Source organism: Dama dama, chromosome 7 (genome assembly GCF_033118175.1).
Source record: "Dama dama isolate Ldn47 chromosome 7, ASM3311817v1, whole genome shotgun sequence".
Taxonomy (NCBI): Eukaryota; Metazoa; Chordata; class Mammalia; order Artiodactyla; family Cervidae; genus Dama; species Dama dama.
The window spans coordinates 41,807,092-41,831,312 of NC_083687.1; the positions used below are offsets into that span (position 1 = coordinate 41,807,092).

Genomic DNA, 24,221 nt, shown 5'->3' on the forward strand with positions numbered 1-24,221 from the left:
TGCATTGCCTTTGAGTGCTTTTGAGTGGATAGTTAAAGAGAACCACCCACTTAGTAATATCAATGAGTCCAAACTTATGCATATTTATGAAGTGAGACTATACAGTTAATTTGGAAAAGGCCATAAAGTGAGTCACTGATTAGGTTCTAAGATGCTATTCCTTTTTGAAACTCTGAACACTGGGAAATACTACTGTCAAATGAAAATATAACTGACCACGACATAAAAGATGAAAACTTGTTACCTTTTACTTCTCTTGCAGTTTTATTTTTCTATTTTCCAGATAAGTGTAGAATTACATATTTAAAAAACCATTAAAAAGACTTGTTCAACACATATAAATAACAGCAGTTACTCCACAGAATATTTTCTTGATACCTTTACAGGAAGACAGAAAGTTTTAAGGCAATATTTTAACGTAGGCATTTCACTTTGTATTAGGGCCAGAATTGCTCTATTGCATTGTTACCTGTCATATGCCCCCTAACAATAGAACTTGGCAGCACTGATTGTGGCCGAATCTTTCAAGATTCAGCAATTGTGACTGAGCTATGCTGTGACATTTTCTGGGCAGGGACTTAAGGAACACTTGGGAGTTTGTCTTTGTTCATTCGTTTGTTTTTTCTTTACAATTTCCAGATCTGCCACTAGCCCCACCTAATTTACTCAAGGCATGTTCTGAGATCAAAGTCACATGACTACTTTGCTTGGCATTTCAAAATATTGGACAATAATTTGACACCTTGTGGTAAACATTACAGGGGCAAAAAAGGGGGGGGGGGATGAACTCACTCTAATTAAAAGAAACGTTGAGATCTCTATATACATGTATCTACATCTCTAGATCTCTCTTTACTCAGGTACAGTGAAAACAAATTCAGTGGTTAGATTTGAAAGTTTTCTTGTCTTTCTCTGGATGCCTCCTAGGGGATTAGCCCAGAAAAACCCACTTGAGAGTTTAGAAAGATATTTCCACTGAGACAGACCTCATTTTAGTTAAGCCAACTTACCCACTCTGGCAGACTGGCTAAATGCTCACCAAATCCATGAATTCCTCCTTCCCGGCACACAGGCTGATTCAATTTCCCAGCCACCCCTGCAACTACAACTGCCCAAGAGACCGAATGAAGGCAGAAGTGACATATGCCACTTCCAGGTCTGACCCATAAAACCTTTCCAGGAATGATCCTGCATTGTCTTTCCCAAGTCAGTGGCCGAGGACTTGGAGTCAGGAAGGGGCTAAAAGATGGAAGATGCCTGGTCCCTGAATGACCATATGGAAGACTGCCAATCAAAAACACCACTGCAGACCTCAGGTAAGCAAGAAAAATGAGAATTAGGGACTTCTGCTTAAAGCAGTTGGACTAACCTAACCGGTACTAAAGTCTCCTATTCAATCACCTGACCCTTGCATATTTTTTTCTCATTCAATCCTCACAATAACTCTATGAGATAAGAACTATTATCCCTATCAAAAATAAGGAAACATGGGCTAAGAGAACTTAACTGCTTTCTTAAGTGGGTAACTTGACAAGTTGGTTTGGTTAGAGTGGCTCAGTTCAGTGGGAGTTTCTTGTGAACTTTACCAGATTAATTTTCCAGTAGCCATCCAGGAAAAAAAAAGATCCTTTTTGTTTTTCTTGCATTTGGATTCACAAAGCTAAAGAGTAGAAGATCTGGGGTTCAAATCCAGGTAGGCCCAAGTCCAAAGATTCTACCCTTGACCACCCTCACAAATTAATGTTTTTTTTTTTTTAAAAATCTCAAACCTATGGGCATAAAACCCATAGATAATCGGAATCTCTCAATGTACCTAAGTAATTAGCTTAAGTCCTAAGGTTAACTACTAGGCTTTCTTGGTTGGTTTAAGATGAATAAGTTATCAACAAATTGGATTACTGCCCACAGCTTAGAAAATCCTTACTGAGTGAGTGCTCTGGCGGAGCACTGTGCTGGGCCATGCATATCACTAGATGGAGGAATGGACAGAAGGGGTCTCTCATCCTCCTTTCTCTTCTAATTTCTCAGACTCTTTAAATAATGAAAGGACAAAAAATTAGTTTTAGATTCCTGTTCAGTGCACAGGAAGGCACTATCTCCTTTTTTAAAAAAAGTTATTTATTCGACTGCCTCAAGTCTTAGTTGCAGTACACAGGATCTTTGTTGCATCATGTAGGATCTTTCCTTGAGGGGCATGGATTTTCTAGCTGTGGTAAGTGCGGGCTCCTGAGCACACGGGCTCAGTAACTGCACAGCATGTGGGACTTTAGTTCCCCAATCAGGGATCGAACCTGTGGTTTAAACTAATTTATTTATTTTAATTTGGAGGCTAATTGCATTACAATATGGTGGTGGTTTTTGCATACACTGACATGAATCAGCCACAGGTGTACATGTGTCCCCCATCTCATACCCCCCTTCCCCCTCCCTCCCCATCCCATCCCTCTGGGTTGTCCCAGCTTTGGATGCCCTGCTTCATGCATAGAACATGGACTGATGAGTGAATACTACTACCATTTCACATATGGTAGTATACATGTTTCAGTGCTATTCTCTCGTATCATCCCACCCTCGCCTTCTCCCACAGAGTCCAAAAGTCTGTTCTTTATATCTGTGTCTCTTTTGCTGCCTCGCATACAGGGTCATCGTTACCATCTTTCTAAATTCTATATATACACATTAATATACTGTATTGGTGTTTTTCTTTCTGGCTTACTTCACTCTGTATAATAGGCTCCAGTTTTATCCAACTCATTAGAACTGATTCAAATGTGTTCTTTTAACAGCTGAGTAATATTCCACTGTGTATTTGTACCACAACTTTCTTATCCATTCATCTGCCGATGGAAATCTAGGTTGCTTCCATGTCCTAGCTATTGTAAACAGTGCCGTGACCAATATTTCCTTTTAAAATGCAAGTCAAATAAAGACAGAAAAAGAGAGGGCAGGTGGAAGAAACTCTTTCTTACTTATGGAAGATTAAAAAACTCAGATTTCCTAGTCTTTTTAATAGAATAAATCAACAGGCCAGTCAAAGGCCATAAATCATCTTCCCTTTAGCTGGAAACTTAGGGTTAACTTCTTCCACTATGTACCGGTACACATTAATTTCATGCAAACACACACTCACACACAGTTTCATTGTCAGGTCCTCAGCAGCATAAGACATGTTGAAGAAAATATGGAAGTGTCTGTAGGTGGGAAGGCACTTCCTGCTGTAGTTACAACACAACAGATGTGGTCCTTTACTACAAAGGTGCTGCCCATCTGTCCGAAACTAAGGTCGGGGGGCGCAGGCAGAAGACCTCCCCAAAATCCCTGTGATGAGTCTTCCTTCCAAGTGGTGCCCCTCTAGGACTTTAGAGGCACTGGGCTAGCAGAAGTTACATTTTCAGCTGTGGCCAAAGTTTTGGGGTCATTCATGGTAGAGATGAGAGATCAAATTGCCAACATTCGTTGGATCACAGAGAAAACAAGGGAATTCCAGAAAAACATCTACTTCTGCTTCATTGACTCTGCTAAAGCCTTTGAGTGTGTGGATCACAACAAAATGGAAAATTCTTAAAGAGACGGGGAACACCAGACCACCTTACCTGACTCCTAAGAAACACATACGTGGGTCAAGAAGCAACAGTTAGAACTGAACATGGAACAGTGGACTGGTTCAAATGGGAAAGGAGTATGATGAGACTGTATATTCCTGCTTATTTAACTTAGAAAGTGAAGAGGAACTAAACAGCCTATTAACAGGGGCTAAAGAGGAAAGTAAAAAAGCTGGCTTGAAACTCAACATTAAGAAAAAAAGATCATGGCATCCAGTCCCATCACTTCATGGCAAATAGAAGGGGGAAAAGTGGAAGCAGTGACAGATTTTATTTTCTTGGGCTCCAAAATCACTGCACATGGTGACTGCAACCAACAAATTAGAAGATGCTTGCTTCTTGGAAGAAAAACTATGACAAACCTAGACAGCATATTCAAAAGCAGAGACATCACTTTGCTGACAAAGATCCATATAATCAAAGCTATGGTTTTTCCAGTAGTCATGTACAGATGTAAGAGTTGGACCATAAAGAAGGCTGAGCTGAAGAATTGATGCTTTTGAATTGTGGGGCTGTTGAGAGACCCTTGGACTGCAAGATCAAACCAATCAATCCTAAAGGAAATCAACCCTGAACATTCATTGGAAGGACTGATACTGAAGCTCCAATACTTTGGCCACCTGATGCAAAGGGCCGACTCATTAGAAAAGACCCTGATGCTGGGAAAGATTGATGGTAGGAGGAGAAGGGGGTGACAGAGGGTGAGATGGTTGGATGGTATCATCAACTCAATGGACATGAATTTGAGCAAACTCCGGCAGACAGTGAAGGACAGGAAAGCCTGGCATGCTGCAGTCGATGGAACAACAAAGAGTAAGACATGACTGGGCGACTGAACAACAACAAACGGTAGAGATGATTAAAGATCATCTTCCACATCTCTCCCGGGTGATGGGAGATGTCTCCATGCCAACAGCACTTGTTTCACCTCTCCCTATTAACTACAAACATTTTCTACATTTTATTTTACCACGTAACTCTTATAAGTGACTATGCATTGCAGCTCTTTTTATATGTAGTATCCATGAAGAGAACTTTGGATGGTAAGTAAAGTAATGGGCCCAGGTCTAGATCCCATGGCCAGGGCATTAAAATGTATCACTGAACTTCATTTTTCATGCTTGCAAATTAGAAATATCCTATTTTCCCTGGACCCAGTGAAGAGCTGAATGCACCAAAATTCTACACATATAGAAAAGGGGTTTCTTGGCCATTTTTTATGTGAGACTCCTTCTACCAACTGGAAAAAGATGGGCATGATAAATTGTCACTAGAGTTCTTTTTTTTTCTCATGTTCTAGTAACATTTAATTTAAAAAAGCAGGCATCTGAGCCATGGGCCACAGTTTGGCAGCACCTGGTCTGTAATTCCTAAAAAGGCTTCCTACATATGCCTTTTTTAAGTGCACAGTTCATCAGTGTTCAGTATATGCACACTGTTATGAAACAGATCTCCAGAACTTTCTCTGGAGATGGTTTTCCCTTGCAAAAGGGAAACCATCTATCCATTCAACAACAATCTGTTTCTTCCCAAAGCTCCTGGTAATCACCATTCTACTTTCTGTCTCTGTGAATATGACTAATTAAGATCCCTCATATAAGTGGGACTGTACAGTATTTGCTCTTCTGTGTCACTAGAATTCTTAACAACAATATTGTAAGGATTAGAACAATCTTTTGCCCAAAGATCATTTTTCTAAATTACAACAAGGGGAGAGAAGAAAAGCATGAGATGTTCTGCACATGTTTCACAAGTTGTTCTATATCAGGATCACTGTAATATGTCTGTAACACAAGAGGGGTGCTTGCAAGGTGCAAGATGGGATGACTCATTAGTACATCATGAAATCAGTTCAGTGGGTGACAATCTTTGAAAAAAAAAGAAAAGAACAGAGCAATACAATGGATTATGTGAAATATATCGTAACGAAATGCACATTACAACTGTTGTTTTGTGCAACTGGATGGTGAAATAAAATACGCTTTTTCCTATAGATCAAGGTTGAAAAATTTGAAATCCTTTCTAATAGAGAATCTAAGAACCATGTGTCTTAGTCCAAAATGAGACAGGAAATTTGGAGTTGGATGTCATCACTGTCGATCAGGGCTGTAAATCACTATGATTTTGCAAATGTTTGTTAATGCAGCATAACAGCCTGCTTTGACATAGACACGATAGGAAAAAAGAACATGAGCCTGGTATTTGTCTACGAAAGGATTTTGTGCTGGTGGGCATTTCAGGTGGGGACGCCTGAGTCTTGCTGCTCAAACTGTAGCAACAGACCACCAGCAGCAGCATCACTGAGAGCTTGTTAGAACTACAGAGTCCCGGGCTCTCCTCTAGACCTACAACCCGGACTCTGCACTTTAACACATCACTGAATCCAGATGGACTCAGATGAAGACTAGCTTCTTCTCAAAAGAAGCAGCTATCTAGCAGTGTTTGATAACAAAGAGGCACAAAGTATGAACTAAAAATTAGTAGTAAATACTCCCTTAATCACAAATTGGTTGTGAGACTAGTTAAAAACAGATAGAATACAGGTGCATAGATAAACTGACCCTTTAAATAGGTGATGTCGAATGTCACAGTATAAATTTGGTCATAAGAAGACTGTAAAGGCCGAAGAAAGGTTTTGTACTATAATCTGGATTAGAGATAGAACTTTTAGTCCTATCCATCTCATTTTCGGGATGTGTCTCACAGTAACTGGTTCTGTTGCTTGCCTGTTTTCTACCTTACACTGCCAATTCCTCTGGGCACTCTCGGGTCTCAGGATACACTCTTACCTCTTGGGGTTGCTGGTACTGAGAGGCCATCAGAAGGAAAGCTCGCTGGGCCTGGAAAGCGCTATGCACCATTTCTGCCTAGGAACAAAAACAAAAAGGGAACAGTTTAATTGTGTGAGCGCCTGCACAGAGACTTACCATATGATCCAGCAGTCCCATCTCTAGGTATATATCCAAGAAAAATGAAAATGCCTGTCCACACAAAAAACTTGTAAATAAATGCTCACAGCGTCATTATTCATAATAGCCAGAGAGCAGAAAGAACCAGAATGTCCATCAACTGATGAATGGATAAACAAAATGTGATATATCCATAACAATGGAATATTACTCTGCAATAGAAAGAAATGAAGTGCTGATCCATGCTACAACATGGGGGGAACCTTGAAAACATTATGCTGAGTGAATGAAGCCAGTCACAAAAGACCACATTTGTATGATTCCGTTTATATGAAATGTCCAGAATAAGCACATCTACAGAGAGAAAGTAGATTAGTGGTTGCCAGGGGCTGGCGGGAGGGAGGAATGGGCAGTGACTGCTAATGAGTATGGAGCTTCTTTCGAGGGCGCTGAAAATGTTTCAGAATTAGACAGTGGTGATGGTTTCACAATGTGGTGAATATACTGAGGATCACCAAATCATATACTTTAAAAGAGTGAAGGTTATGATATGTGAAGTATATCTCAACGAAGCTATTAAAAAAATCTTTGAGCCCCAAAGTGTAACTATTTTCCAAAGGGTGTCTCTACTATCCTCTTTCACACCCCAATTTGTTCTACACTTGATAATGGAAAGAAAATTGTCCCTTAAGCCATCCCCATAAAGATATGGTCACCTGGGACTTTCCTGATGGCCCAGTGGCTAAGACTGTGTGCTCCCAATGCAGAAGATCCAGGTTTGATCCCTGGTTGGGGAACTAGATCCCACATCTAGTTCCCACACTGCAATTAAAGATTTGCATGTGGCAACTAAGGCCTGGTACAGCCAAATAAATAAACAAAAATAAATATTTAAGATATGCTCACTGAGAAATACTGGTTGCTACAACTGTTCAGTTAGACAGCTCTGGAGGAGACTTCAGATCTACCTGGACTCAACACCCCAAAAGGAATTGAGCAGGTGGGAATTTCTTCAAATACATGGTACCATATTCTCTTATCCTTACCATCTACTCACTCTTAACTAGTTGATTAATTCTTTAATATCTTTAAATTCAAAAGTTACAGAAGAGTATCAAGAAGAAAATAATTCCAAATGTTTATATCACACACAATTAGTTTTTAAGAAAAGTCATACAGTTGTTTTCATATGACAAAGCACAATGATTCAGAATATTTGTTTAAATGCCATAAGTTACAAAGATTAAAATTTTTTTTTAAATCTCTCGTAACCTAGAAATAATCATTATTAATACAAGATGAACATCACAGCATCCACCTTTAAAAATCCATATGCAGACAGACATTGGTAAAATGGGACCATACCTTAAGTACTATTTTTTAAAATGAAAGTATAAATTTTCATTATAAGTGAATACTAAAAATGAAAGAGAAAGAACTGATAAGCTTCAAATAAAAGTCTCTGCACTGTTATGCATCATTCTAAATAATCTAAATGATCATTCTGGACTTCCTTGGTGGCTCAGTGATAAACAACCCACCTATCAATGTGGAAGATGCAGGTTTGATCCCTGGGTTGGAAAGATCCCCTGAAGAAGGAAATGGCAACCCACTCCAGTAATCTTGCCTGGAGAATTCCAAGGACAGAGGAGCCTGGAGGCTACAGTCCATGGGGATGCAAAGAGTTGGACACAACTTAGCAACTGAGCATGCACACAAATGATCATTCTAAGATAAAAATATAAAATATTAAGAGACTGGAATACTTACGTATTTATATTTTAAATGACATAATGTAATTTTAGACGATACTAATTGACTCCTTGTTGGGAAAGACAAGGACACAGGCCTTTCCCACTTCTTTCTATCTCTGGCCTCCATTTTTCATTTTGTTTTAGTTATTGTTACTATAATGCTAATCCCATAGCTACTGAGAATTAGTTCTACATTTAGACATACCTAGTGGTTCTCACCAATTGTTTTACCATGACTTCTCCATTTCTGAGTTTTGATTTTTTTTTTTTTTTTTTCTGGCTAGACTCCCATTATCAAGTATGTTCCTCAAAAAGGTCTCAAAGTTGCTTAAGTTCTTCAGTCTGAAGCACGTGTCCCTGTTGTGTATATATTTTAACAACATCTTGGCTAGATGTAACCTCCTTGGGTCTCTCTCTCTCACCATGTGCAGAAAGGATAGCAGTGAATGTGGCAAAGCACAAATCTAAGCCAGCTTGACCTTTTTCTCCTTTGTAGGAAACTGACTTTTCTATTCTGACACCTGAAGAATTATTTCTTTATCCTTGAAGCCTAACAGCTTAACTAAGTTACGTCTGGATTTTGAGCATTCTGTGTTATACTTCTTAGAATAGATTTGGTCCTTTCATTTATGGTAAATTTTCTTACATAACTTTATCTTTCAAAATACATTTTGTTCCATTTGCTAGACTTTCTACTCAGGGGTTCCAACAATTATCCTCATACTGTATAATATTTGAATGATTTCATACCTTTTAGATTCTCTCTGCCTTTCATTTCCTTATCTGTCATCTGTAATTACTGTGATTATATCAATACTTATCTCTATTGCTGATAAACGGATATTCAGTAGGGTCTCATATACATTAACATTTCTAATTTATATTTCATTTCTGTATTAATGTTGTATTTGATTTTTGATTCATTAGACTTCAATTTCCCTTTGTATTTCATTCTTATTTTCTACCACCTTAAGCTATGCTGTGTGCTCAGTCACTCAGTCACGTCCAACTCATTACAACTCCCCAGACTGTAACCCACCTGACTCCTCTGTCCATGGAATTTTCCAGGCAAGTAAACTGCAGCAGCTTGCTATTTCCTTCTCCAGGGGATCTTCCCGACCTACGGATTGAACCTGCGTCTCTTGCATCTCCTGCACTAGCAGGTGGATTCCTTACCACTGCGCCATCTGGGAAGCCCCCGAAAAATATTTTTAAAATATGCTAATACTCTTATTAAGTTTTAAGAGTCTAAGTTACACTCTAATTAAGCCATAGTGAGGAATCTGTTTCTGTTCATTGTCTTATTTTCTCTGAGGGCAAGCCCATGACTTTCCTTTGCATGCTCTATTCCTCTCTGACACACTATTTCTAGTAACCCTGTGGGTGATTCCTTGAGTATTTTGCCACCTTACTGGAGACTGGTTTATTTTCCGTTTCAAGCAAGAGTGTTATTCCTAATCTTCTAGGGCCTGATGGAATAGGAGACAGGAAAAGGGAGTGCTTAACTTTTCTCATTTCTCACCCAAGGGCTTTTTTTCCCTCTTACTGACAAGAAAATGCTTAAAATAAAACCAAGATTTGTAGATCATTTACATTTAGAATGACAAATTCATCATCATAAACATAACAGATTAAGTCTTATGAATATTTAAATGAGGGTATATTTTCCTTTTTGGAGTACACCATCTCCTCTTTGTCCTGTCAGCCTGAGTGCTGGGATTATGTTGCTCAGAAATCTCAAATTTTGGATATTCCTTAGGGAAATAGAGGATTTTCAAATTTTACTGTCCTGGAGACCATTATGACCTCCTGAACATGAAGCTCAAGAGTGGCATGAATGCTTATCCATAAATCAAAACATTTATTTTCAGTGGTTCAGAAGGACTTTTGTCAGTCTCTAATAGCCACATTTCCAAATAGATGCTTATGAAATAAAACTTTGCATGGCTTAGACATAAATAAAAGAACTGCACTTCTCCCACAATGATGATACAGAAGTATGGTCCTCATCTACGACAAGCCTTGTGGAGTCAGCTGAATCATAGTTGCTGTGAGAACAGTAATTTGCGATTGCCTGACTTCTACAGTTAAAACTGCAGCTCAGAGGTAGCATTAATATTCTTGTAGTTATCCCAAGATGAACACTATCACTGCCCTTTTTTACTTTCCTGAGCAACAACATTTAGCCTTTTGTTAACAGAACAACTTTCTGGCAGGTCTGATTAAATGAAGATGGCCAGTTTCATTAATTAGTCTCTCCCCCCACATGGCCTTTCACTCAACAACGGCGGTGGAGGTCGGAGCATAGAAGGGCTGAATATCTAGCTATCTGCTTCCACTCTCCCTTTCGATGTGTTTATGCAGACAAATCTTTCTGAGGATTCAGCTGTGTACCTCTTCCAGCTCCCTGGAACTCTGGGTATGACTAGCAGACTCTAAACTACATGCATTTTTAACCTGATCCATTCACATTTCAAAAGAATTTTTATTCCATCTTTGAGGCATTCTGATCCACCTGCTTCTTACTTCTGGAAAGTTCCACGAGTCCCCTCAACCAGACAGCATCAGTAGCAATTCCTCTGAACCTGCTGAGTTCTGATAACTTGAAAGGGAGAATTTGGCTCACTCAGGCAGTTCAAAACATTGTGAAAGAAAAAGTCCAACGTAGGGATTTTCAGTAACGACAAATAATTGAGGGTTTTTGCTGAGTTTGTTCATCACACGTGTGCCAGGCTCAGAGCGCCTCAGTGACCTTTGTGGGTATACATGCGCATCTATCTGCCTGTGACCATGTGTGTGCAGAGAGGAAAGGGACAGTGTTGGTAAGAGGCAAAGTTGTGCATTTTGCTTGAATTCTATCAATTTTTACTTAGGTGACTGGAGTTCTTAGACAGACAGGTTGGGATACGATCTTGACCTATGGTCTGAGGGAAAGGAGTAGGAGAATGAATTTCAGTCATCAGTTTAAAGCGAGTTTCGGCATAAACAGACACCAGTTAACATGACTTATTTTCATCTAGTCCCCCTGAGAGAGAACTGGCTCCCCGGGGAAGCCCAATTGGTCTCTGAACAACCATTGAAGCTTTGCATTATTTCATTGGGAAATCTATAGGCCACAAAGCACCAAGTGGATGATAAAATGAGCAAGGTGCAACTGGGAGAAAGGGTACAGGTAAGACTTGGAGGAGATGCAGAAAGCATCCAGCCAGGATGCCTGTGCTGAAGATATTTCCAGATCTTATGACTGTATCAGCCCTCTTCTTGGGAACCAAACAGCAAAGGGAAGGGGGTCCTCTTTCTCTGACTCAAGGTCAAGGGAATGGGCATCTGCTCATCAGGTGCAATTTGGGGGCTCTGGGAAGGTCACTATCAACACCACCTTCACATTCCTCCCCAATGAGTCTGCCAAAGTCCCATATTTTATAATTAGAGGTGCTGTGTTTTTAGATCTGATTCCTTAGGACCCTTTAATCTATCCTAACAGTGAGGTCTCTTGAGTTTCATCCAACAAAAAGGTAAAAGAGAACCTGACAGATGAAAGCAAGGCAGGAAAATGAGCTGACAAAAAGAGGTGATAGGATGCCAAAGACAAGTTTCACCCACTTCACAATTTTGCTTAAAACAACATTGAAGATGCTTAATTTTATAGACATGAACATAATGACCAACCTACAAAGTCAGGTTATCAAGGCCATCTGGGTTGACATATAGAGCCATGAAGAAGGCTGACACCAGCAGTTCTCAACTGGTTTGCATTAAGTTTGCTGGTGAAAGAATGTGACAGTGAAAGACACTCAGTCTTGTCTGACTCTTTGCGACCCCAGGCTCTCCTGTCCATGGGATTCTCCAGGCAAGATTACTGGAGTGGGTAGCCTTTCCCTTCTCCAGGGGATCTTCCCAACTCAGGAATCGAACATAGGTCTCCCACATTGCTGGCAGATTCTTTACCAGCTGAGTCACATAGTCACCTGGAGGCTCTGTTAAAACAGAGATTGTCACGATTCACCCCCAGGGTTTCAGATTCAGATTCTTGGGCCCAAGAATTCACATTTCTAATGAATTCTCTAACAAATATTGCATGCTGTAATCACTTAATTAAGTTTCAGGAGAGTTTCTGTTGATTCTTTTGAACTTTCCACATACATGAAGGTCATGTCATCTGTGATAAAAGACAGTTTTATATCTTCCTTCCCAATCAGAGTGCATTTTAATTCCTTTTCTCATCTATTTGCATTAGAAAAAATTTCTAGTTTGATGTCGAAAATTATTGGTGAGAGGGGACATGCTTGCCTTGCACCTGATCTCTGACTTTCTCACCATTAAATATGACATTAGCTGTCAGTTTCTTGTCATTGTAAGAAAACTCCATAAACTAGGACTACAGGGAAACTTTTAAATTGAGAAAGTTTCCCTCTAGTCCTACTTTATGGAGTTTTTATCATGAATAGGTGTTGAAAGTGAAAGTGAAAGTCACTCAGTTGGGTCTGATTCGTTGCGACCCCATGGACTGCAGCACGCCAAGCCTTCCTGTCCATGACCAACTCCCGGAGTTTACTCCAACTCATGTCCATTGAGTCGGTGATGCCATCCAACCATCTCATCCTCTGTCGTCCCCTTCTCCTCCTGCCTTCAATCCTTCCCAGCATCAGGGTGTTTTCAAATGAGTCAGCTCTTCATATCAGGTGGCCAAAGTATTGGAGTTTCAGCTTCAACATCAGTCCTTACAATGAACATTCAGGAATGATTTCCTTTAGGATGGACTGGTTGGATCTCCTTGCAGTCCAAGGGACTCTCAAGAGTCTTCTCCACTTGATAATATACATGTTTCAATGCTGAAACAGATCGCCAGTCCAGGTTGGATGCACAAGACAAGTGCTCGGGGCTGGTGCACTGGGATGACCCAGAGGGATGGGATGGGGAGGGAGGTGGGAGGGGGGGGTTCAGGATGGGGAACACATGTAAATCCATGGCTGATTCATGTCAATGTATGGCAAAAACCACTACAATATTGTAAAGTAATTAGCCTCCAGCTAATAAAAATAATTGGGGGGAAAAAAAGAGTCTTCTCCAACACCACAGTTCAAAAGCATCAATTCTTCTGTGCCCAGCTTTCTTTATAGTCCAACTCTCACATCCATACATGACTACTGGAAAAACCATAGCCTTGACTAGATGGACCTTTGTTGGCAAAGTAATGACTCTGCTTTTCAATATGCTGTATAGGTTGGTCATAACTTTCCTTCCAAGGAGTAAGCATCTTTTAATTTCATGGCTGCAATCACCATCTGCAGTGATTTTGGAGCCCCCCAAAATAAAGTCAGTCACTGTTTCCACTGTTTCTCCATCTATTTGCCATGAAGTGGTGGGACTGGATGCCATGATCTTAGTTTTCTGAATGTTGAGCTTTAAGCAAACTTTTTCACTCTGCTCTTTCACTTTCATCAAGAGGCTCTTTAGTTCTTCTTCACTTTCTGCCATAGGGTGGTGTCATCTGCATAGCTAAGGTTATTGATATTTCTCCCTGCAATCTTGATTTCAGCCTGTGCTTCCTCCAGCCCAGGGTTTCTCATGATGTACTCTGCATATAAGTTAAACAAGCAGGGTGACAATATACAGCCTTGACGTACTCCTTTTCCTATTTGGAACCAGTCTGTTGGTCCATCTCCAGTTCTAACTGTTGCTTCCTAACCTGCATACAGGTTTCTCAAGAGGCAGGTCAGGTGGTCTGGTATTCCCATGTCTTTCAGAATTTTCCACCATTTATTGTGATCCACACAGTCAAAGGCTTTGGCATAGTCAGTAAAGCAGAAATAGATGTTTTTCTGGAACTCTTCTTGCTTTTTCGATGATCCAGCGGATGTTGGCAGTTTGATCTCGGGTGCCTCTGCCTTTTTAAAACCAGCTTGAACATCTGGAAGTTCATAGTTCACGTACTGTTGAAGCCTGGCTTGGAGAATTTTGAGCACTACTTTGCTAGCGTGTGAGATAAGTGGAATTGTGTGGTAGTTTGAGCATTCTTTGGAATTGCCTTTCTTACTGACTAGAATGAAAACTGACTTTTTCCAGTCCTGTGGCCACTGCTGAGTTTTCCATATTTGCTGGCATATTGAGTGCAGCACTTTCACAGCATCATCTTTTAGGATTTGAAATAGCTCAACTAGAATTCCACACAGAAGAACCGTACAAAAAAGATCTTCACGACCCAGATAATCACGATGGTGTGATCATTTACCTAGAGCCAGACATCCTGGAATGTGAAGTCAAGTGGGCCTTAGGAAGCATCACTATGAACAAAGCTAGTGGAGGTGGTGGAATTCCAGTCGAGCTATTTCAAGTCCTAAAAGATGGTCTATCAGTCTATGGAATTCTCCAGGCCAGAATACTGGAGTGGGTAGCCTTTCCTTTCTCCAGGGGATATTTCCAACCCAGGAATCAAACCCAGGTCTCACATTGCAGGTGGATTCTTTACCAGCTGAGCCAGAAGGAAAGCCCAAGAATACTGGAGTGGGTAGCCTATCCCTTCTCCAGCGGATCTTCCTGACAAAGAATTTGTTATTGTTGTTAGTTGCTCAGCCGTGTCTGACTCTATGTGACCCCAGGGACTGTGTCCTGGGGTCCTCTGTCCATGGGATTTTCCAAGATTACTGGAGTGGGTTGCCATTTCCTTTTCCAGGGGATCTTCCCGAGTCAGGGATCAAACCCGTGTATCCTGTATTGCAGGCAGATTATTCATCGCTGGGCCACCAGGGAATAGGTGGTGGACTTTGTCAAATGCTTTCCCTGCATCTATTGATATGATCATGTGATTTTTCTTTTTTAGTCTGCTGATGTGACAGATTACATGAATTGATTTTTGAATGTTGAACCAACCTTGCCTATTTGGGAAAAAATCCAACTTGATCATGGTATATAATTCTTTTTTATACTTTTTTAGAGTTAATTAATATTTTGCTGAGGATTTTTGCACCTATGTTCACAAAAAATATAGGTCTATAGTTTCCTTATAATGTCTTTGTTTTATTTCGGTAGTAGGGTAATGCTAGGGCCTTACTGATAACTCAGTGCTCTGGCTTATTTCAAAATGCTTCCTTTTCCCCTCCACCTGCCAAAAGCCCAAGCAGATTTTTCTCCAGTATTTACTGTGGGAACCTAGTTGAGCTGCTAGAGGTAAATCTCAAAATATTGTGGGGGCTGCCTATGACTGGGTTCCCCTGGAGTTCTTAACTTTGAGTTGTCTGCACTGAGCTTCCAATAATTTGCCAATTATAATTCAGGTTTTTCAACTTCAACAAATACTCCAATACTTTAGCCACCTGATATGAAGAGCTGACACATTGGAAAAGCCCTTGATGCTGGGAAGGATTGTAGACAGGAGGAGAAAAGGGCAGCAGAGGATGAGATGGTTAGATGGCATCATCCACTCAAGAAACATGAGTTTGAGCAAACTCCAGGAGATAGTGAAGGGCAGAGGAGCCTGGTGTGCTGCAGTCCATGGGGTCGCAAAGAGTCAGACACAACTTAGCGACTAAACAACAACTGGTTCCCTTGACAGTTTCACTCATGAGTCTCTGCTCCATTAAGCCCAAACTTCCCATATTCACCTGTTTCTCTGGTCTTAGGGACAGCAGTTTTCCCTGCATCCTCCTTTAAGGACCCAACAAGAGTTGCTTTTTCAGAGTTCAGTTTTTTCCTTGTTATTTGGATGGAGTGGTGACTTCCAGGCTCTTTACATGCAGAACCAGAAACTGAAAGTCCTTCTTCCACTTCTTTTTTATTTTCTCAAGAAATAACTGTTCAGTCACTCATTCAGTTGTGTCCAACTCTTTGTGACCCCATGGACTGTAGCCACCAGGCTGCTCTGTCCGTGGGATTCTCCAGACAAGAACACTGGAATGGGTTGCCATTTCTTTCTCCAAGAAATAACTATTTATTTATAAAGAGTTATCAGTTCACTAACATCTTAAGAGTTTTAAAAATGTTTCTATTACACTGCTCTAATTTTCTAAAATTCCTACACTTTACAGATCAAAAGATTTGTTTTACCTTTCTATTTTGAAATAATCATAGGTTCACAGGAAGTTGAAAAGATAATACAGAGAGGTGCTGTGTTCTCATCACTCAGTTTACTCCACTGCGTGTGTGTGTGTGTGTGTGTGTGTGTGTGTGTGTGTGTGTGTGTGTGTGTGCTGCTTAGTCATGTCTGACTCTTTGCAACCCCATGGACTGTAGCCCTCCAGGTTCCTCTGTCCATGGGATTCTCCAGGGAAGAATATTGGAGTGGGTTGCCGTTCCTTTCTCCAGGGGGTCTTCCCCACTCAGGAATCGAACCTGGGTCTCTTGCATTGCAGGCAGACTCTACCTTCTGGGCCACCAGGGAAGCCCTAATTTACTTCATTAGTTATATCTTACTTAAATATAGTGCAACACCAAAACCAGGGAGCTGACATTGGTATGAACTTTCTGCTTCTTTTTCAAATGAGAAAAAATGTATTCTGTTTCCATTTTCAGACATTTTGGAACTTCCATCCCAGCCTCATCCTTCTGATGACAGAGCATTTCCCCATTACCTGCCTTGTGATATATGCATAATGGATTATGGAATCGGAGTTAGGGGTGGTTATGAACGGCTATGCGAGAGGGGCTTAGGGATATTATCTGGTGGAAAGGATGGTGGGACTGTGCTGACAGGGGGTCACTAAGAGACTCAATGATAAACACTCCATTTTTACTTGGATTGTTTCAGTTTCTTAAAAATAACAAAGTTCTTTAAAGAAGCTTTTATCCTCAGTGCATGAGACTTTTATTATTTGTGCTTATTATTGTTATTTTTTATCATATTTATCTGGGGATGCTTGGAGGGGACTAAAACAACACCCAAACTGCCTCTTTATGCCATCACTGCCAAGAATAAAACATGCAAGTACACAATGTCTCTTCACTATGACATCTTTAGTTCCCACGAACTTTTGCCTATTTTGCATATGTTTGGGAAACAGCTCTCTCTTCCCTACGTGCCAATAGGAAAGGCATAAAGAAGCAAGCCAGGATTACTGTTAACAAAGAAAACTGGAGGCATGTTTGTGCTAAAACTTGTTCTGACGGCAAAATCTGTTTTGTCAGCCATGTAGTCTAAAGATGTTGAGAAATCAGGTTGACTGCTACTTGTTGCTGACCCTGAAATTGCCACAGTGACATAGGAGGGCCAAGTTTTGCTTGGACTACAACCATCTCCTTAATTTCAGTCAGCATCTTCCTATCTCCTTTGGCATGTGTCACCTGTCCTTATACATAGGGTCCTCACAGATCAGTGTTGATTCTATCTTACCAAGGAGGACTCTGAACAATGTCCTGGTGAAGTAAATATGCCACGATGTCAGTTAACTGAGTAGTGGGATTATGAGTAGCTTTTAAAATTTTCTTCTTCATACATTTATTGTCAAATTTTCTACCTCAAACATTTAAATTTTATTATCAGAAAAAAATTAAAAAGATGTGATGAGAACACAATTGAAGTTTATTATTTAATTTCATAATCAGAAAGTTCTGAGTACCTTCTCAGGGGAAACAAGTCAAGAATGACTAATGACTGTAACAGGCAACAAGGTGCTAGTCAGGCGGAACAGACAACAAACATTCCATTTAAGAGACACAGAAATACAGAACAGACTTTTGAACTCTGTGGGAGAATGTGAGGGTGGGATATTTCAAAAGAAGAGCATGTATACTATCTATGGTGAAACAGATCACCAGCCCAGGTGGGATGCATGAGACAAGTGCTCCAGCCTGGTGCACTGGGAGGACCCGGGGGAATCGGGTGGAGAGGGAGGTGGGAGCGGGGATCGGGATGGGGAATACATGTAAATCCATGGCTGATTCATATCAATGTATGACAAAACCCACTGAAAAAAAAGAAAAAAAAAAGAATGATAAGATAAATGACAGAGGCCCTCCCAGACTCTTCTTATAGAAATGGCTCAGCAAAAATCTTGTCTGTGAGATCACAATGCATTTTGATTTTCCATCTCAAAAAAAAAAAAATAAAATAAAATAAAAATAAAAGCAATAGGTTGCTGATCACCATAACTGAAAGGTAAGTTCCTCATCTGGTTAGCTTGACAAAACACAAGAAGTATTCTCATTAAAAAAGGGCATGTATTCTTTTTTTTATTTTGTCCACACACGTGGGATCTTAGTTCCCTGATCAGGGATTGAACCCACATTCCCTGTGTGGAGTCTTAACCACTGGACGGCCAGGAATGTATTTTTTTTTAAGAAATGATTTCCTTCTTTCTAGACCCCAGGAAGCACAATGCTTGGTACCCAGTCATTCTAACCATCATTCCCCTTAACATGGCTCTCTGGCTCTTCAAGACAACAGGGTTCCCTAAAGCCTACAATTTAACCACAGCTTTCTTTTTTTTAAAATTTCTAGTGTGCACACAATAAAATGGAGTCTAAATTTACAGTCTGACCAGGAGAAGGAAGGAGCAATGTCACACTCCACTTATTTATAAATATGTTGGCAACGCTCCATTAAATCATAAAGACAAGTTAATTTTAAGACTCTGGCCTGCTCAAATACCTACTAAGTCCCAGTCAATTTCAGGCTCTGCCTTAGCCAAAGCATATATCAAAAGGACAATAATTTTATATTCGGTAATTGTTATAAATTAGTATTTTTACTGCCCTTACAGTTGACTGGTTTTTTTTCCCCCAATGATTCCACTTTCATTAGCAGAGAAAGAATGCATCCTTATTGAATACAGCTAAATAGTTTTGCAGCTTAGAAAGATGAGTAGGTAGATTGAAAATGTCAATGTGAGACTACTAGGCACATTTTATTAAAAAAAAAAATTCATCCAGGCACTGATAATAAGAGAGGTTCATTCTTCATTAATAGGACTGTTGCCTTGGCAACTTCTAGCTCACATAAGTAGTTTACATCAGCCACAGTGCACAGTTCTGACACTAAGGAACAGCTCCAACATGTCCCTTCTACATTCAGACCTGAAATCTTCTATTACACAGCTCAGCTGCATTATCGGTTTCCAATAAAGTAACACCCCATCCAGAACATGTCACATCCAGCCCCAGAGAACCAATTTAAACAAACTTCCTCCCATGTCAAATAAATAAAAGGTAGAACTGATAAATGATCTTCTCTGGCAAAAAAAAAAAAAAAAAAGATTTACAGGGGGACACATAGCTTTGTTTTTATCTTCTTGCTAGTGTAACAGAGGGCAAAGTTTTTTTAAAACAATTAATTCCATGAATAATAATGTGAGTTCAAATCATGCATTGTGTCCCTAAAATTCTTATTTTGCTAGTTTGTAATTATCACGCAACAGCCTAAAGCACTTTTAGACACTGAGAGTATGAATCAGTACAATGTGTGTGGTGGGCAGGAAGGGCGGGATGGGGTCGGGGGGACAACAGTAAGTACTAGGGAGCATTTACCACTGACCCAGCACTACCAATCCTTGGACTTTTCCTTGAAAAAATAATTGTACAATTATAGAATAGTATTTGTAAAATGATATGCACTGTAACTTCATTTATAATAGGGAAAAAACTGAAAAAAAGTCAAATGTCAGTAATTTTTTAAATGATTATAAATACCACCGACTGGAAGGACATGAGTTTAAGCAAGCTCCAGGAGTTGGTGATGGACAAGGAAGCCTGGCGTGCTGCAGTCCATGGGGTCGCAAAGAGTTGGACATGACTGAGCGACTGAACTGAACTGAAATACCATTAGATGCTGATCCTTTCAGGGAAGAGACCAGGTGAGGCAGCCGTGGAACCCAGGTGTACGTCCTTTCAGAGTCACACCCTAGGGCCTTACTCGTCTCACCTTCATCTGGGCTCTGCATCCTTGTACATTTTATTTCCTCCACCTATGATTTTGATTGTTTATATCAATGATGGTACAACCATGCAATGAAATACTATGCAGTCATTAAAAGTGATAGTATAGACCTCAACTTACTGGCATGGAAAGAGGCCCAGAACACATGGTCGCAACAAGCAGGTCACAAACAATAGAATGTGTAGAAAAGTTTGTAAAATCTTTAGTATAAAACTAATGTCTGTAATTTAAAAAACCCAATATAAAACTTTTCTAAACAGTTAATTGTAGCAGATGACCTTTTTAAAAAAACCAACTGTTTGAAATAATTAAAACCAGTGAGTATTTCTTAAGACATCAGAATAGAAAAAAAGAAAACACTATTGTATATTTAAATCCGTTTGCTTTTCTGACAAGCAGAATAAGTTTGTAATCTGAACACAACTCTTCTCCGAAATTAATTTCATTTTCAAATTTAGTCAATGCATAGTGACAAAACACTTGGCAAATTGGACCCTCTCAAAATTCTCTCACTTGCTTTTCTAACACTTAAGGAATCGAAAGCATTTTACCAACATGTTTAAATCCTTTGACTCTCAAAGCAAGAAGTACTGCATGGTTGATGAATTTTGGGGTCTATACAAGTAAAGGATACTTGGCTGCTACAATGAAACAGAAAAATTAGAGGCAGCAAGTACTCTTTATTCTAGAATGCATTGTAACGCTAAGCACTGTCCTTTCACTTGGTATTATTTAAGTCGCATGCTTATTTAAGTTTCATGCATGTGTGTATGCCTTAAGTCTCCAAGTAGGTAATAAGCTCTTGAAGACTAGGCCCCTGGGTGCCTACATGTTGTTTAGTTGCTAAGTTGTATCCAACTCTGCAACCTCATGGACTGTACCCGCCAGGCTCCTTTGTTCATGGAATTTCCCAGGCAAGAATACCAGATCAGGTTGCCATTTCCTTCTGGAGGGAATCTTCCCGACCCAGTGATTAAATCCATGTCTCCTGCAATAGCAGGAGGATTCTTAACCACTGAGCCACTTGGGAAGCCCAGTGCATACACAGAAGGGCCTTTACTACACCAGAAGCTCAATAACTACCAATAAATACTGAATGATTTGAAATTCTTGGAAAGCGGTGTGGCACAGCAGAGAATCCGTGAGCTTCAGATATTCAGATAGGGCTGAGATAGAATCCAACTCTACCCATTGACGTATGGCTATAAGCAAGTTATCCAACCTTCCTGACGCCTGGTTTCTTTATCTCGAATTTACCTACCTTAAAGTGTTCTCCTGATGATCAAGTAAAGCTATGCATTGGCAGCTGTAGGAAGAGCTTAACATAGCAGGTCCTCAATAAATGTTAGTTCTCTTTCCTCTTCACCTCTCTTACTAATACAGAAAATTTAAATAAGGCAGGGAAATGAAATAGATCTCCTGTGACCATAGAATTTAGCTACAAACCAGATTTTGGTTCATTCATCAACCGTACAGATCTGACAAGAACTGAGATCTTACGATGGAACACTCAGTCCATGAAAGTCCTTGCTGAACACTGGTTCCTCAGGTCCCCATGGATTCTGCAGCATCTTGGACTCCTGACCACTCCTGACCACCATGCAGCCAAGCTGTGTGGGACCAACATTACTTGGTACCCGTGTTTTCTTCACTTGTCTTTTGCTGCTCAGTGAACTTCCAGGAAATACCTCGATTCCAAGATCTTTTTCTTAAAATACCACATCTTCCTCTCCCTTTCTTCTCATAACAGTTTACACATGCTTGTTACAAAAGTTCAAAAGACATGGATGTTTAGGATGTAAAGATTTTGGTAAGTCTAATCCCGAAAAATGACCACTCTCAGCAATTTAATAAGTATCCTTCCAGACTTTCTTTTTGTAAAATAAAAAAAAAATAAACATTTCATCATTTTTAAAGCAAACTATATAATCATAATGTTTTTAAAATATTTATTTATTTATTATGAATTTGGCTGTACTGGGTCTTACCAGGAGCATGTGGGATCTTTAGTTGAGCCAGGCAAACTCTTCATTTTGGCATATGGGATCTAGTTCCCTGACCAGGGATTAGACCCAGGTTCCTGGCATTGGGCGCCTGGAGTCTTAGCCACTGAGCCATCAGGGAAGCCAGCAGACTTCACTTTTCAGTAAGGCAAATCTTTTGGTAAGTGTATCATCTCTCTACCCTTTCAATTCCTGTTCTGTTATCCTTGGAAAAATTTCTTCTTTCCTTTTTTATTGGTCCCACATGTCAATTCTCAATTTATTCTGATAATCAAAGGAGAGTAATTATATACTCATACAAAGAAAAAGAAAAATCCTATGCCTGGTAGCAAAAGTAGAAAGGAACCAGGCCCATCGTCAGCTGGAAGTACACAGAATCTGCACAGAAGTCCTTATCTGGTGCTAAGTCCTTCTCTAACTAAATGCTCACTCCCCCAGGTATCAGCATTCATAATAAATGAGTGTTTTTCATTTAATATTATTATTTTCCGGCTTCATTTAACTAAAACTAAAATCATGGTGGAAGAGTCATTGAGTCATGTTTCCTCCCCAACATTTTGCATTACATGGTGCTACTCAAAAAACCTTTGGTGAAGATTTTCTTTTTAATTTCTCATCTCTCACAGACTGATAGTTTTGTAAAAGAAATATTAATAAAAGAGCCTTACTAGAAAAATGAAATAAAGACACACAAAGTACAAGTCCAAGTTTCTTAAATTATCAGATTTAGCAGCCTTTAAAATGACTCTGCTGGATTCTTATAAAAGTTCTCAATGTCTTACTCACAATTTCTGTACTCATTTCATGGCAGACCATTAGCAGAGTCTGTGGATGGCAGTGGTTTGTATACCACACACAGAGTAATATTCTTCTGCATCTTTGCATATGAAATGAACTACCCATCCCTTACATTAGGTCTATAGGCAAATGTTTTCCAAGTTTCTAAGAGCTAATTCACAGATGAACTTTGGGGTGAGAGTCCTCATCTAAAAGTTTGGGACTGTCTGACCTGGATATATTGAGACAAACTACTGAATTTTTCTCTTCCCATGTGGCTCAGTGGTAAAGAATTTGCCTGCCAAGCAGGAGATGCAGGTTCAATCCCTGGGTCAGGAAGACCCATCCCCTGGAGAAGGAAATGGCAACCCATTCCAGTATTCTTGCCTGGGAAATCCCACGGAAAGAGCAGCCTGGTGGGCTACAGTCCGCGGTGCTATGAAAGGGTTGGACACGACTTAGCTACTAAACAACAACAACTGAATTTTTCACTTTTCACCCAGATACTTAAAATTATATAAATACAACTAAAGACTCATGAAACCAGGAATAACTAATTATTAGAAATATGATGCCATGAAGTCCTGGACAAAAATTAAATTTCTCAACTGGCCCTTTTGACTCCCAAGTTATTTCTTGCCTGATCACTATCACTTTAATGATCAGAGGGGAAAGCAACATGCTAAAACCCAATCCAAACAGAAAAATCAAACAAAATCCAGAGTCTAACTCTGACCTTCAGATTAAAATACTTATAGTAAGGCTCACAAAAATATACTGTCACAGTAAGCTCATGGGATTTCTACTGGACTACAAGTCAATACACTGATGGATTTTCCTGTTACTTATGAATTCCCACCTAGCTTTCTTTTTTTTTTAAGTTTTTTAAAAATTAATTATTTTAATTGGAGGCTAATTACTTCTCAATATTATGGTGGTTTTTGCCATACATTGACATGAATCAGCCATGAGTGTACATGTGTCTCAACATCCTCAAACCCCCATCACCTCCTTCTCCACCCCATCCCTCTGGGTTGTCCCAGCGCACCAGCTTTGGGTGCCCTGCTTCGTGCATTGAATTTGCACTGGTCATCTACTTTACATATAGTAATATACATGTTTCAGTGCTATTTTCTCATATCATCCCACTCTCGCCTTCCCCCACATAGTCCAAAAGTCTCTTCTTTACATCTGTGTCTCTTTTGCTGTCTTGCATAGGGTCGTTGTTACCGTCTTTCTAAATTCCATAGTTTTCTTAAACTGCCTTAGAGCTCCAGTCTTTCAGTGGCTCATTTTCCTCAACTATAAAA

The 24,221-nt window shown here is 39.9% G+C and overlaps 1 protein-coding gene across 1 annotated transcript in view; it reads right to left on the bottom strand.

Annotated features, from left to right (window-relative positions):
* The window catches only part of CAP2 (cyclase associated actin cytoskeleton regulatory protein 2), a 134,318-nt gene that overhangs the window by 73,402 nt on the left and 36,695 nt on the right, over nucleotides 1-24,221 (bottom strand). Inside the window, exon 4 of the mRNA XM_061147562.1 lies at nucleotides 6,392-6,469. Coding sequence (XP_061003545.1) covers nucleotides 6,392-6,469 — 78 coding nt within the window. The remainder of the gene's footprint in view (nucleotides 1-6,391; nucleotides 6,470-24,221) is intronic.